The sequence below is a fragment of the Stylophora pistillata genome, chromosome 6, assembly GCF_964205215.1.
Source record: "Stylophora pistillata chromosome 6, jaStyPist1.2, whole genome shotgun sequence".
In the NCBI taxonomy this organism is placed as follows: domain Eukaryota; kingdom Metazoa; phylum Cnidaria; class Anthozoa; order Scleractinia; family Pocilloporidae; genus Stylophora; species Stylophora pistillata.
The window spans coordinates 27939891-27953675 of NC_142524.1; the positions used below are offsets into that span (position 1 = coordinate 27939891).

Here is a 13785-nt window from a genome sequence, read left to right on the forward strand (position 1 = left end):
TGAAAAGTCCTCTTGGAAATTCTTAGATAACGTTTCCATTCATCATCAAAGTCCCCTAACCAATCGTTGGGCTAAGTCTCAAACCAGTGTTGGGGACGAGGGAAAACCCACACCACTCGTTCCGCATGTGTTGAAATGAACAAAGCTATCAGAGATTGAAGTCTATGTTGTCGGCTTGAGAAAAAAACATGCGAAGCCTTTTGAGACGACGCGAACGTGCTTTTGCAATGGCCCTCCGAAAAAGATAAAAGGCAACGAGGACGAGATCAATTTGAATTTGATTAACCATGGCGATATCTAAACTAGTAGTTTCAATGTGAAAGTGGGTGCTGCCGTCAGAGCTCGAAGGCAATACTGATAATTCGCGAATCGGTACTGAACGTTGCTCACATAAAGGCGTATCAGATAACGGCGAATCATGCGATAACCTCGGTCTGTGAGATTTAAGGCCACTAACTCAGTCTGTATATTGTATGTAGCGTTTGCGGCGACCAAAATCTAGTTCAAAGAGAGCGTCGCTCCACGCTCGCTCCACGGGTCTCCTTGCTCGGGTTAGTAATTTTATTATATTATATCATATTACTATTGTTATCATTATTATCATCGTCAGTATTATTATTTGTTACCGTTTCAGTCATTGGTTGAATGTCAATGCATTCTTGAATCATCTTTCTCTTGTGGAACATGGTAAATATGTGGGATGTGGCAGGTTTTCTGTTGCTGTTGTTGTTGTTGTTGGAGATAACTATTCTGTAACACCACCTTGGAGCGTCATTATACGACCAATAGTCCTTTTCAATGCTGTCAAAATTGTGCCATACCCGTGGCCACACACAGTCTCTGACTGTTTATTTTTGTTGACGGTGTCATTTTCAAAGCTTCAATCTTTATTATTTTGCCCTGGTCCACGGCCAAGACAAGTGCAATAAAGGCCGGATTATTACAAATTAAGTTCGATTCCCAGGCAGCCAAGTGCAACATACGCAGTCAAATAACAGCTTCTAAACCCTGCCGCTAAAGGTGCTGACAGTTTATCTTTCGCACGATGTAAATTGATCAACAAAAAGAATAAATTTTTTGCTTTTCTTAAAAAAAGAGTAAACAGCAATTTAATTAAAGCCGGTGTTTACTCAGATATTTCAAAAGGTTTAAAAGAAAATGAAGATGCTTTATCAACGGAGCTGAACTAGATAATCATGGGAAAGCTAACAATTTTTCTCGAGCTTCGCCCTCTGAAAATTGTTTCTCGGAACAGATAACGTCCGCGGATAAATATCCTTGTACACTTTTGCGCCAAATGGATGCTATTGTTTACCAAAGCTAGGTTGAATGTTAAAGCAGCAATAGCCAGGATTACGCATCAGTCCAACCTCGTCCCCAGGGCCTTTTCCCGCCCCACCGGCCAACTAAGGGAAAGGCCCTGAGAACGAGGTTGGCACCTGTCAAGTAAACTTACTGATAAATATACTTTTATACGACTGCCTGATGATTTAGGACTGGAGTTACTACACTTGAAGATTGCGATATTTCGCCTGCTGTTAACTGCGAGTCTTAAATCTCACCAAAGCAAAAAACATGTTATAGTGCTGGTTGGTTAAAGCTGCTTAAACCAAAGTTTTTCGACGTGAAATGTAAAACATTGAAAATAAAAGTTATTGATTACTTGAGTTTTCAGTTCTCTGTTTCTGATTGCCATTTATTAAACTCCGTTTAACTAAACATATTTGGCAAGAAAAGTGATTTTCCTGTGTAGAAAACATCCCTAAAAAAGTAATCGCATCGTAAATAGGTAAACATATTATTGTCACTCTGTAATTTATAATTTTCCCATAAATTTAATTATGATGGTGAGGAAGCCCATAAGAAACCACAGGGGAAAATTACAAAGAAAAGGCATCATGAGAAAAAAAACAACTTGATTCCTCGGCGGTGGTCTCAATGGGGTGTTTATTTATTACAATTTAATGTCAATGATGACAAATAAATAAATCTAAATGTACATACAAACAAAGCCATAAGGATAATTTGTAAAAGAATGGAGCACTCCATGTAAGACAGTTCACCCTGTAGCTAACCTAAATAAGTCAAATATAAAGACGGACAGAAAAATTTTAGATAAAAAATTAAAACGTCAGTGTTCCTTACTTAAAAACGTCCTCAGTCTAGACTTAAAAACTGCAAGACTAGGAGATAATCTAATACTTATGGGTATCGAATTCCACATTTCAACAATTCTATTAAAATAAGTGGATTTAAAATTAGTCGTTCTCGCAAAATTCATCTTCAAGGAATAGTCATCAGCATGTCTAAATCTATACAGATCGTTCCGAGAATAAAAATTCAAAAACGGAAAAACATCCACATTTAAGTAACCATTTAAAGCCTTGTACAAAAATGTAACATCAAAAAGATAACGTCTCTTTTCAAGTGAAAGCAAATTGAGACATTTCAGGCGCTCGTCACAAGTAAAATTCCTTTTTCCGGGAATTAATTTTGTTCCCCTCCGCTGTATGCGCTCAAGCTTTTCAATGTTTCTCTTGGTATGTGGCGACTACACAATTGTTCCATATCCCACTTGCGATCTAACCAACGTGCAGTACAGCATCTTCAGGGTTTCGGTGTCCTTCCAGCCTCTACAGGTTCTTCTTAGCAGGTCCAAGATTCTATTAACTTTATTTGTAATAGTATCAACATGAGAGTTCCAGGAAAGTTGATGGTTCATAAGCAAACCTAGGTCGCGAAATTCATAAACTTCCTCTATGTCAGATCCGTTTAGGGTGAAGCTAGATCTGAATGGTTGTTTCTTCCGGGTAATGCGCATCATCTTGCATTTCTTAACATTGAAGGTCATCCTGTTCCGTTGAATCCAAGCGCACAGACTACCCTTGAAACATCATTAGGTCATTTGGACAGTTTACACCCTATACGCCTTGCAGTCATCTGCATAAAGTGCCACAGCGCCTTCTTGGACTACCTCTGGCAAATCACTGATGAAAATAACAAAAAACAAGGGGCCCAAAATGGACCCTGCTGCACGCCAGATGTGATATTCAGCCAGCTAGAACTTTTGCCATCCACCACAACTCTCTGCTTACGACACGATAGATAATCGCCACACCCATCGCCCAGAATGACGCGACATATCCGGGACCTTAAATTGCACTCTGAGCGATAAAGAAAAGAACGTCAGCGAACCGTGGTCAAAATAAAGAGAAAATTGTCCAGAGCGACTCGCGTTTTTCACGATTTTGTCCAAACTACTGACAAATGATTACTGTCAGCTTATGGCTTTTCTAGAAGAGACATCAATAGAAAATATTTAACCATTATTGACCTTCTCATCTTATTTACGTGTCAGCATATGGTTTTGTTAGCCTAACACTTAAGGAAGCCTCACAGAAAGCTTGGTACGATTTCGTAGCTTGGAAGTTCTGGTTTTTCGTCAAACTCTAAACCTACTCCTGCTTGATCTGTTCCTTTTGTCCCGAAAGAAGTTCCGAAGAAGTTCCGACTTCGTTTGAAACTCCCACGTGAATATTAATGCTGCCTAAGGCTCCACCTCCCCGAAACATAAGGGCTTGTGCCGAGACAGTGTGTTTAGCGGCGCAATTAACCATTGAAACTGAGGTGTCTTTCATTAACGCATTTGTTGTTGATGCGTTGCCAATGACAACGACAACCTAACTTCTTACTTCCACAAGTTCAGCTTTCATTCGCCTAAACCCTCTCCAACTGTGACAGCGGTGACAAAAACTTGGGAAGTTTCCACTTGAAAAATGTGCTCCGTACAGGAAATGCAGCCTGTTGATCGGAGCTCTCTTTAGAGCTCATAGAATCCCCGATCAACCCTGCTTTCTTACACATTTCAACGCCGTTAATAAAAGACCGCAACCCGTTGTTTTCAAGTAGGTGGATTGGCTCTTTGGGAGTGGAGGAAGCTTGAGAGCCCTGGCCTTGCATTCGATGCCCTTCAGCAAAACTTGTCCAGGGTAGGATATCGCTTGTCTCCATGTTCGCGAACTCGCGTGGGAAAAGTCGTTTACATTTGAATGGAGTATATCATAAAGAAAACTAGCGATCCCAGGATTTCCAGTCAAAAGCGACAAACGATTAGATCAAAGTACTGGTGTCGCATTGCTATCCATTCTCATGAAATTATTAACCGACCAGAAGAGGTAATTGACGTGCTGAAAAAGAAAGAAGAGCTGCTGATGACAGAAAACCAGAGATTACGAGATGAGCTCGAAGGTACGGTAAAACTTTGAACATAACCTTAAACTCTAGAATTACGGTCTTTTCGTCCAGAAGTGTTTTCGTCCAAGTCTTTTCGTCCAAAAGTACTTTCACAAAGTCTGTTCGTTTACTTGTTAAGTCTTTTCTCGAAGCAAATAAATAACTTTTAGAAGGATAGATAAGAACTTGTTGCGAGCCATTCACGTAGTGATGTTACACTTCGTTGACCTTTTAGGCTCAATAGACGATTAACAACAAGCCTAATATTCCCATTTCTTTCGCGTGAAATAGTTTTAGTTTTTTTTGTTTTGTTTTGTTTTTCTTTTAACAACTTTACCGGGTGTGACTAGGCCCGGAAGGGTTAGTGCGAACGGAACACAAGGTCCATGCGAGGCACCACCCCTCCCCCCAATTCACCCTGGCTAGACACTGCAAAACAATAGACCACAACACCGGACACTACGTGCCTTACTCTTTTCGAGCTGTGGGTTCTTTAACGTCCCACAAATTTAAATCACATGTAAAGACTCGTGAGACGGGACCTCCATTTATCGTCCCTATCCGAGAAGACTAGAAAGTCTAACCGTTTGCAGTTATTATTACAAAGGGAGCACTTTCTACTCAGTTATTTAAAGACCCTGAGTGTTGGTCCGGCCGGATTTGAACTCTCGACCTCCCGCACAACAGGCCGGCGCTATACCAATTGAGCTAACCGGAAGGTTATTAAACGGCAAGCAAGTCTTTACTTTTGCCACTATTTAATAAAGTATATTGCGTTACAACTTCATTCATTCTCTGTGTATTTATCGTAAAATTCCTGACGTTGAATTCGTAAACGAAGATTGGTGACTTAAGGTATCCGTACCAAAATGGCGGCGGCTCGCAACAAGTTCTTTCTATAGCCTTATCTAACCTTCTAAAAGTTATTTATTTGCTTCGAGAAAAGACTTCACAAGTAAAGGAACAGACTTAGGTGAAAATACTTTGGGACGAAAAGACTTGGACGAAAATAGTTTTGGACGGAAAGACTTGGACGAAAAGACTCTCGGACGAAAAGACCGGACACCAAACTCTATACTACTCCAAAAGTAATGCACAACTCCACAAGCATGCATTTACCTTTAACCATTGATCGTGTTCAAATAAAGGATTTTACTTACTTATTTACTTAAAACTAAGGTTTCTTTTAGTTAAAATCATTTTTACTTCTGGATTTGTTTATCTATAAAAAAGTGTGGGAAAGAAGAACGATAATCTGAGAAGATACTTTTATAGAAAAATAAATCGTTGGGACGCTGCAACAAATCTTCTACTGCCGTTAGAAAAGCGCCAAGAAGAGCTAAGAGAGTACGAAAGGGGAAAACGGGATTACGTGAAAAGAAAGACATCATTCTGGAACGAGGGAGGTAAACAAGATGCAGCAAAAAAGGTGATAAGGATATCGACCACTCCCGTGATGACTAGCAACGAGCAGACCACAAGACCACACTACAGTCATGAACAACTAAAACAAATGAAGACAGCTGAACTGCTTGCCCTCCTTGCTGAAAAGACAGCTACAAAATATAACAAGAGGACAAGAAAACAAGATTTAATCGAAGCATACATTGCAGCCCAGGCGTCAAGTTAAGACTAAATTTAAAACAGCTCCCTTTGGAGCTAAAAATCCTGTAGGTCTAAGCGTGGCGTTGAATATTGCAATCGTATAGGACCCAACGGCTCCTTTAGGAGCCGTTGGGTCCTGTCATGCAGCTGCAATTCACGGTCAAGCACACTGCTATCTAGCCAAGTCTCCGTAACAGCCACAATGTCAAATGAATCAGACATAATACACACAGAGAAAATGTGTAGTATTAGTCTCTCATTAAAATTATCTTTTTTGATCCTTATATCTTCTTTGAGTGTTTTACACAGTTGTGCGGCGTAGATGGAGTAGTCGTCACACTCATGGTTAATCGTAAACATATCTCCTGGGTAAAATCACAGAGTCTCAGGGGATTTGTTCCAATGTACTCCTGAGACCATCAAAGTCAGCTTTACTCATTGATTGAAGATGGCATATGCATGCCGAAACATGTCTCTCAAAAAAGTTGTCTATTTCTTACAAAATTTATCATACTTGCTACTACTACGACCTTATGGAAAAGTCAGCTTTCTTGTAACAATAGACTTTCCTATTCACATTCTTTTAACGTTGGAAATTCGCATTAATAACAAAAGATACAGGAAGATGATCTGAATTAAAACTATCTGGATGGACAGAGACATCAGAAACAAGATGTTCATTATTCGTGAGAACCAAATCAAGAATATTTCCAGAGTCGGTTGAGTTGGCTGAATGGCGAGTAATATTAGAGTCAACTTGAAGAAGAAAGTAATCTTCAATCAAACAACAAAAGTCCGCTGTATCTGTGTCAGAGACGGTGTACCGGTACGCCAGTCTATAAAAGGAAAATTAAAATCTCCCACAACAATCAGATTAGAAATATTTGTAGATGAATAATTGTTCAGAAAGGCCCCAAAGTTTGCCGAGAAGTCCAAATCATAATAACTATGTCCAAATTGTTCCCAGGTGGACGATAAAATACCGAAAACAAGAAGCAGAAAGCGGTTCTTGTGTAAATAAGACAAGCCAACATTTCCATATCTGTCTCAAGGTCCCTCCTTCTAAAACAAGTGAGGTGAGATTTGATAGCAAGTATCTTGATATTATAGCCATGCAGCTGCAATTCACGGTCAAGCACACTGCTATCTAGCCAAGTCTCCGTAACAGCCTCAATGTCAAATGAATCAGACATAAGCAAGGCTTTAAAAATCTAACATTTTGTTTCGTAAACTCCTGGCATTGAGAAGTAAGCATTTAAGGCCCGTGCAAACGTTCGCAACAACACGCAACATTGTTGAGCTAAAGTTGTTGTCTCTTGTTGCGCGATGTTGGCCGGTGTGTGCAAACGCTCGCAACAAGTCACAACATAACAACAAACATATGAAACATATGTATGAACTGCGGTTATGAAACGTATATGTGCACTATCCTTCGCAGTAAAGCACTATTTGAGCAATAGTGAAAATCAGACCTGAAAAAAATTTCAGGCCTGTACGGGACTCGAACCACTGACCTCTGCGATACTAGTGCAGCGCTCTACCAATTGAGCTAACAAGCCAACTGGGAGCAGGCCATCAAATTAATTCGACATGAACCTGTAGATGATAAATCAAACAACAACAAACATATGAAACATATGTATGAACTGTGGTTATGAAACGTATATGTGCACGATCCTTCGCAGTAAAGCACTATTTGAGCAATAGTGAAAATCAGACCTGAAAAAAATTTCAGGCCTGTACGGGACTCGAACCACTGACCTCTGCGATAATAGTGCAGCGCTCTACCAATTGAGCTAACAAGCCAACTGGGAGCAGGCCATCAAATTAATTCGACATGAACCCGTACATCTACAGTTGCCAATAAATTCAACCTGCTTGAACAAATAAACATGATGATGATGATGATGATGATTAAGCTTTGGGGGTTAAATAGGATTAATTTAGACTGTTCTGGATGAGTGATAGTCACTGTCACCTCTCATCCAAAACAGTCTAACAAAGAGCAAATACAAATGATACAACTATGAGATGGTACAAGTAACAACTAGATTTTGTTTCATAGATTAAGGGAAATCTGTTCTTTCCATTTTAGCACTTCATTTTACATGTATACACAGTGAGTTATCTGAATTCAATACCCTTTTCAGAACAGTGCTACTGTAAAACTGATTGGTCTTGTTGCAATTTTGTGAAAACAGCCTAATATACTTGGTACTACCATCATCTTAAAAAGACAGTTCTGAACACTTAAGGGAAAAGTGACAGATTGTAATTAAATAGCCAGCAAACTGATAAAGTGACTTTTTTTTTTTTACCTAACTATCAATTGATAAATACCTTTTTATCTCCTCAAAAAATTGATAAGTCACAAGTGAAAATGACCATACTGATAAGTTTTTTTTTAAGAAAAAGTTTTCAAAAATGAAAACAGTTGTCAGTCAGCAAAACAAAAGAAATGTTGGGACTTGTTGGCTCTGAAGTTTGACCAGTTTCAAACTTCATCCAACAACATCCAACAATTCGCAACAACACGCAACAACACGCGACATGGTGTGCAAACGCTCACAACATGTTGGTCCCAACAATGTTGCGAGCGTTTGCACGGGCCTTTAGGATACTTATTTTGTCGTTCCCGTGTACCAGAAATATTGGATCCGTCACATGCATCATTCTCTAAAATATTCTCGGTAGGCTCCAGTGAGCTTGACTCGGCGAAGAACGAGTCAAAGAAATTTGGCAGGCCACAATCACAGCAGCATCAGGGAGCATCCGAAGACGCCAATCAATTGTAGATTATATGGCTCGTTCCAATACATTTAATGTGATGTCAATAACAACATTCTTCGCATAATATACCCTTTTGATTGCTCTTGACTGGCTTGTCGCAGACTTTGCAAGGGAATTTATATTTCGATTCAGAGTTCGAGCCAGATCTTGCATTCGAGACAGGATCATCGGCCTCCACCTGATAACCAGGGTTAGGATGAATATCGGTTTAAATTTTAACCAATTTACAGCAAACAGTTTATGTCTTTCACTTGTGGTCACCAGAAAAAAAAAAAATTTTGTTAATTTTTACGCCTAACGGTTAAATTTTTCGGCGTTTTTAAGGCCCATCGAGACCCTCTTGTTGTCGTGCATCTCTTCAATAGGAACTTTCAGTAACTCCTGTTTTCTTTTTGTTTTTTTTTTTGGTTTTTTGCAACGATGGGCATGGATCGAGGAAAGCGTTGTTCCCGCCAAATACAACTTTTAGCAAATTTTATCACTTATTTCTATATAGTTAAAATCAACAAGTTCAATTATGGCTAAGATGTACATCTGCTTACAAAAGCAACACCATTTCTGATGAAGAATTAGAATTATTTCCCTACGACTGTTTTCGATCAATCAAAAATTACAGATTTCTGTCGCAAGTCTCAGGGTCAATATGGTGTGATCAGGTGATAGAAGTATAAACAACGATTTCATGATTATGTTGTCTGAAAAGAAAGCGCCTCTCTGGAATGATAAGGCGCGCTGTAATGCTTTGAGTTTTTCTGAGCTCTTCTTAGTTGGTCAGTTTCAAATTGTTTTCATTTTACTTTTGCTAAAAGATTATTAAATAAAGCTTTCTCGCTCTAGATAGGCAGAATTTGAGTAAAATAATTGACACTCACAGGATACTGGGGGAAACTGAAAACTGTCTGCATATTGAAGTATAATTACTTGCGCAAAGCAATTAGTGACCTGTGAGCAGCGCCTCCATCCCCCCTTCCCCCATCCTTGAATAATAGCGCTGCACGAGCGTTTCTTGGCAAGCGAGGACGTTTTTGCAAAAAGTAAGCGGGCGGAAGGTCAATAAGGAGAAACTTCTCGCCGTCTCGCTTTTCTGAAAGGGGCTGTCGCGCTATGAGTTTGCTATCCGAGTTCTTCCTGTGTGACGTTCATAAGTACAAAATGGCTATCGTTCCCCATACCAATTGACGAGAAGCAGAGCGCGCGACTGAAAAAGCGAAGAAACGCTTATGCCGGCGATAAATACCGTCGCGTTAACTAATGAGGGTGTCCACACAGGTTAAGCAATTTGTGGCATTCAACTTTTGCGGGAACGCGCTCAGTTCATTCTCAAATAAAATGAAAAAGACTAGTACATAAAAAAGAATAACAAATTCTCCAAAGCGACATTAGGAACTCGATACCTTTCAGAAATTGTATCCCGAATTCTTGTACAAATAAAATTGGCTTCTTCGATGAAGACGTCAAGCACATCTCAGATAAATTATGCCGGCATAATTAATCTGAGCCTACCTAAATTATAATTAATTATGTCGGCATAATTCCAGATATAAGGCTATAGAGCGCAAAGCCTGTTTTGGAAAATTTTTGCAATGACGGATGGATGTGACATTATGCGAAAATTTAGAAAACCCAACGACAAAGGGACAGTCGAAGTCGGAAACACAAGATTAAATTTTCAGAGCTGCACCCTTTCAAAAACCACAAACAACTTTATTCTTCTGTGGCTAATGAGAATCCTAATAAAGACGAAAGACTATATTCATTGGCTAACCAATGCTATGCCTAACCACGGCCAAAATTGCTTGCAGAATCAAAACAGCTGAACTGCATATCATTAAAATCAAGCGTTAACATAACAAGAGAATATAAAGTACTATATAACCATTATTGTCCCTCAGCTAAGTGCTCCAAAATTCACTGTGATTGACATCTTAAAAAAGGTATCAACTTAGTTACAACACAGCTTATTTGCAGTGCACGATCTCCCATCAGGCTTTGAAAAAGATCATCAGAGAGGCCAACGCGCATGACAGCAACAGGATGTCGCTGATACGGGTCGCTATCCCAGCATTGCAGTCGTCACCGGAGCAGCAACTGATGTTACACTCGAACGATCCACTGCCGCCTTTGCAAACAGGGTTGGTGTCCTTGTCGCAATAAGCATCAGAACCACACGATCTTGTGAATGACTCGATTTGGCCGTATTTAAAGTAAACCTTAACACATTTATCAGTAAACGGAGCCGAGCAGTCGGTGCTTTTTCCTTCGCATTTATCCCACGACTCGGAACTGGAGCAGACCAAGCAATTCAGGCCCAACACTAAAAAAACAAAAAATCATTTCCAATGCTTCACAACACATTAATGAAAACTGAATTATTAAAAATTTCTACTGTAAGTTACAGCAAGTGAACCTCGAGACAAAATGAGTTCAGTTTATATTCTCTTGTACTGCTTTACCGAGAAACTCGCGTAACTGGTAGTAATCGTGGATTAGAAAAGTGCACCCAGACCGAAACGAGTCAATTAGCGGGACTTTACTTCGAGAAGCGATCAGTATGTGATTAGGGCTTTGTCAATAAAAATTATGAATGGAATAAATTTCTTTGTCATTTTTCGAATTATTGTCATAATGCTTTCCTACTAAGTTGCATGGAAACCGCGTTAGAGCGAAAAGTGGACACTGGCGTTCGCTTTCCTGCAAGAAAGATATATAGTTCGTGTTTTAGTTAGTGTAAATCTCTTTAAAAGCTAAAGTAAGAATAAAAAAAACTGAAAGATAAAACTACGATATTTTAAATTCTCGGCATACATTATGCGAACAAAGCTTTTATTTAAAAACCTCCATGCAACTGTCTTTCGTCTTTAGCCTGGTAATTGCGATGGATTACAAAGTCTTACTTCCAGTGTGAGCAACGTTGTTGAAGTTCTTGACATGAGCTTCCGTGCAGAGAGAAGGTTAAACCTTAATATTCAAGCTTTTCACAGAAAAGGCATTTCATTTTGACCTTTTCGAAAGGTTAATGGAAATCCTTGTAAACCCTTTTAAGCCTTCTAGCTAAAGCATGGCTTGTATTGTACATGATTAACACCTATTGCTAGGAGTCAGCCCTTGTTCTCGAAATGGATATTGCGTGCAGGATTAGTATAGGTAATCGCATGGGGCCAAGTAAAATAAAGAATTAATATCCCGCGCGTTTTCGGAAGTTGCTGAAATTGCCCTCGTCGCTGCGCGACGAGGGCAATTTCTGCAACTTTCGAAAACACAAGTGATATTAATCCTTAATTTTACGAGGAACCGTGTGATTACTTGTTCATAATATAAGGGGCGAAATGTTTTCTTACTGATCTCGCGCAAAACGGGACGCCTTTGTTACAAAACAAACAGAAATTTCTTTTCCTTGGCAGCCGTTGCTAAGCGATTTTCAGCCAATCACTTTCAAGTAATTTTGTTCGGGGCAATTACAAAAAAAAGAAAAAATGCCCTCTGTCTTCATTAATCGCAACTCAGTAATTTTGCCCCTTATGTGATAAGATTCTGAAACAAACTGGTCTGATTTGAATAGTCTTGATAATTCGAATAAGGTGGAAATGCCAAACCGACAAAATTACTTTGAAAAATGCAAAAACAAAAAACCCTAATGACAAAAAACACATCGCCTTGACCGAAATTTGCTTAATTTTCATATCTTAGCGAATTTGCATTTGGATTCTATGCCAGAAACTGCAGAGGTAAACTAAATACACGCAAAAGGGATGTGGGAGATTTTAGCGAACACCAGTGATCGACATGAAGCGGTCCAAAAATGGTCCAAATTTTCCCTGAAAAGCGAAATGATTCGAGATTTTAACAAACATTCGACAGTTGTCCAAACATTTAAACTTGAAGTTTGCACCGAACGAAATTATATTCTGCTTAAATTTACAAGTGAGATGTGAGAAAAATAGATAGACAGAAATACGATGGAAATTAAAACGGTTTAAAATTGACGAACATTTACGTGAAAAAAGCGATATGATTATACAAGTTCAAGTTTGCTTTGAACAGAGTTCTTCTCCACTAACTCTGCTTTGAACGGGACGGTCGATGTAGACACAAAAGGTGCGCCTGTAAAATGAATACTGATATAAATTACCTACCTGATGGAAGCCCAATAGAAAGAAGTATGGCACCAACTAACCACAGCTTCATCTTGAAGAACTTGATTTTCCCTTCTTAGTCGCAAACAGCGGGGGGTAGGCGTAGACCTAACAGTAGCGAAGAGCGAGCTGCACTGGCGGCGTTTGAAGCTAGCACACTTGTTAAGAAACTGATCGACACACCCTTTACCACGTGACGTAAATCCTCGCCCCTTTGCTGTCAGTCAAAAACTTGATAACAATGGACTAATTTTCGTCACCTTGACTTCACTTATTACTCTTTGTGACGATGGCGTTGCCAGATTTGCATTTTTTGCACTTACAAAGAAGCAACTGGAAAAAACAACAACAACATCCCAACAAAACATGCCCTCGTGAATAATGACTTCTCCGGGGCGGATAATTTCCTCTCCGGGCCGATAGTTATTTTTTGATTCGTTGGAATGAATCACTTTTGGGAATAAAGGCTAATTTAATTCATTTCAGTCCGAAAAAAATACGAAAAATGTAGCAGGTTTAGGTTCGGGATAAACTAAGGAAAGTATTCGCACACCAGAAAACACAACCATTCGACATCACAAATACTCAAATACTCAGAATATGTCAAAAACGAGTGCGACATTTTCCTCTGAGTAAAAGATTGCCAACGTCATGCCAACGTCATCCCAAGTCAAGCACGCTGACTGGTAATGGGGACCATTCTGAAAGCGCCGAGATGATTATGCGCATCTACCGTAATAATTCGATGATTTTTGAGTAACGGCAGAATGTGGGAAACAAAATATTTATGTTTATTTTAAAAGGATAAAAAAGACTGGAAACGGATTTGCAGTCCCTAGATCCTTCCTGGCTAAAACGACCAGTCAAGCAATCGTCACAAACTTTTAAAACGTCATCACTCGTTTAAAGGAACTGTTTACTGACACGGACATATTACGGTCGAGAGAATAAGAAGTAGGTCACTGTTTTTCCAATGAGGCTTTAAGTGAAAAATTGAAGGAAGATGAACCACGGTTGATCTCAA

The 13785-nt window shown here is 39.4% G+C and overlaps 1 protein-coding gene and 1 non-coding gene across 2 annotated transcripts; both read right to left on the reverse strand.

Annotated features, from left to right (window-relative positions):
* Nucleotides 1–7571: 7571 nt before the first annotated feature.
* Trnan-auu (transfer RNA asparagine (anticodon AUU)) lies at nt 7572–7644 on the reverse strand. The gene has a single exon. It is a non-coding gene; the product is annotated as a tRNA-Asn (tRNA).
* A 2664-nt stretch (nt 7645–10308) lies between these two features.
* On the reverse strand, nt 10309–13110 carry LOC148729244 (uncharacterized). Its single transcript, XM_088763518.1, has 2 exons — nt 12762–13110; nt 10309–10942 (listed from the first exon to the last, which is right to left on the reverse strand). Exons 1-2 carry the CDS (start codon nt 12811–12813, stop codon nt 10611–10613), a joined length of 384 nt encoding a protein of 127 aa, XP_088619644.1. The 5' UTR covers nt 12814–13110; the 3' UTR covers nt 10309–10610.
* Nucleotides 13111–13785: the final 675 nt, after the last annotated feature.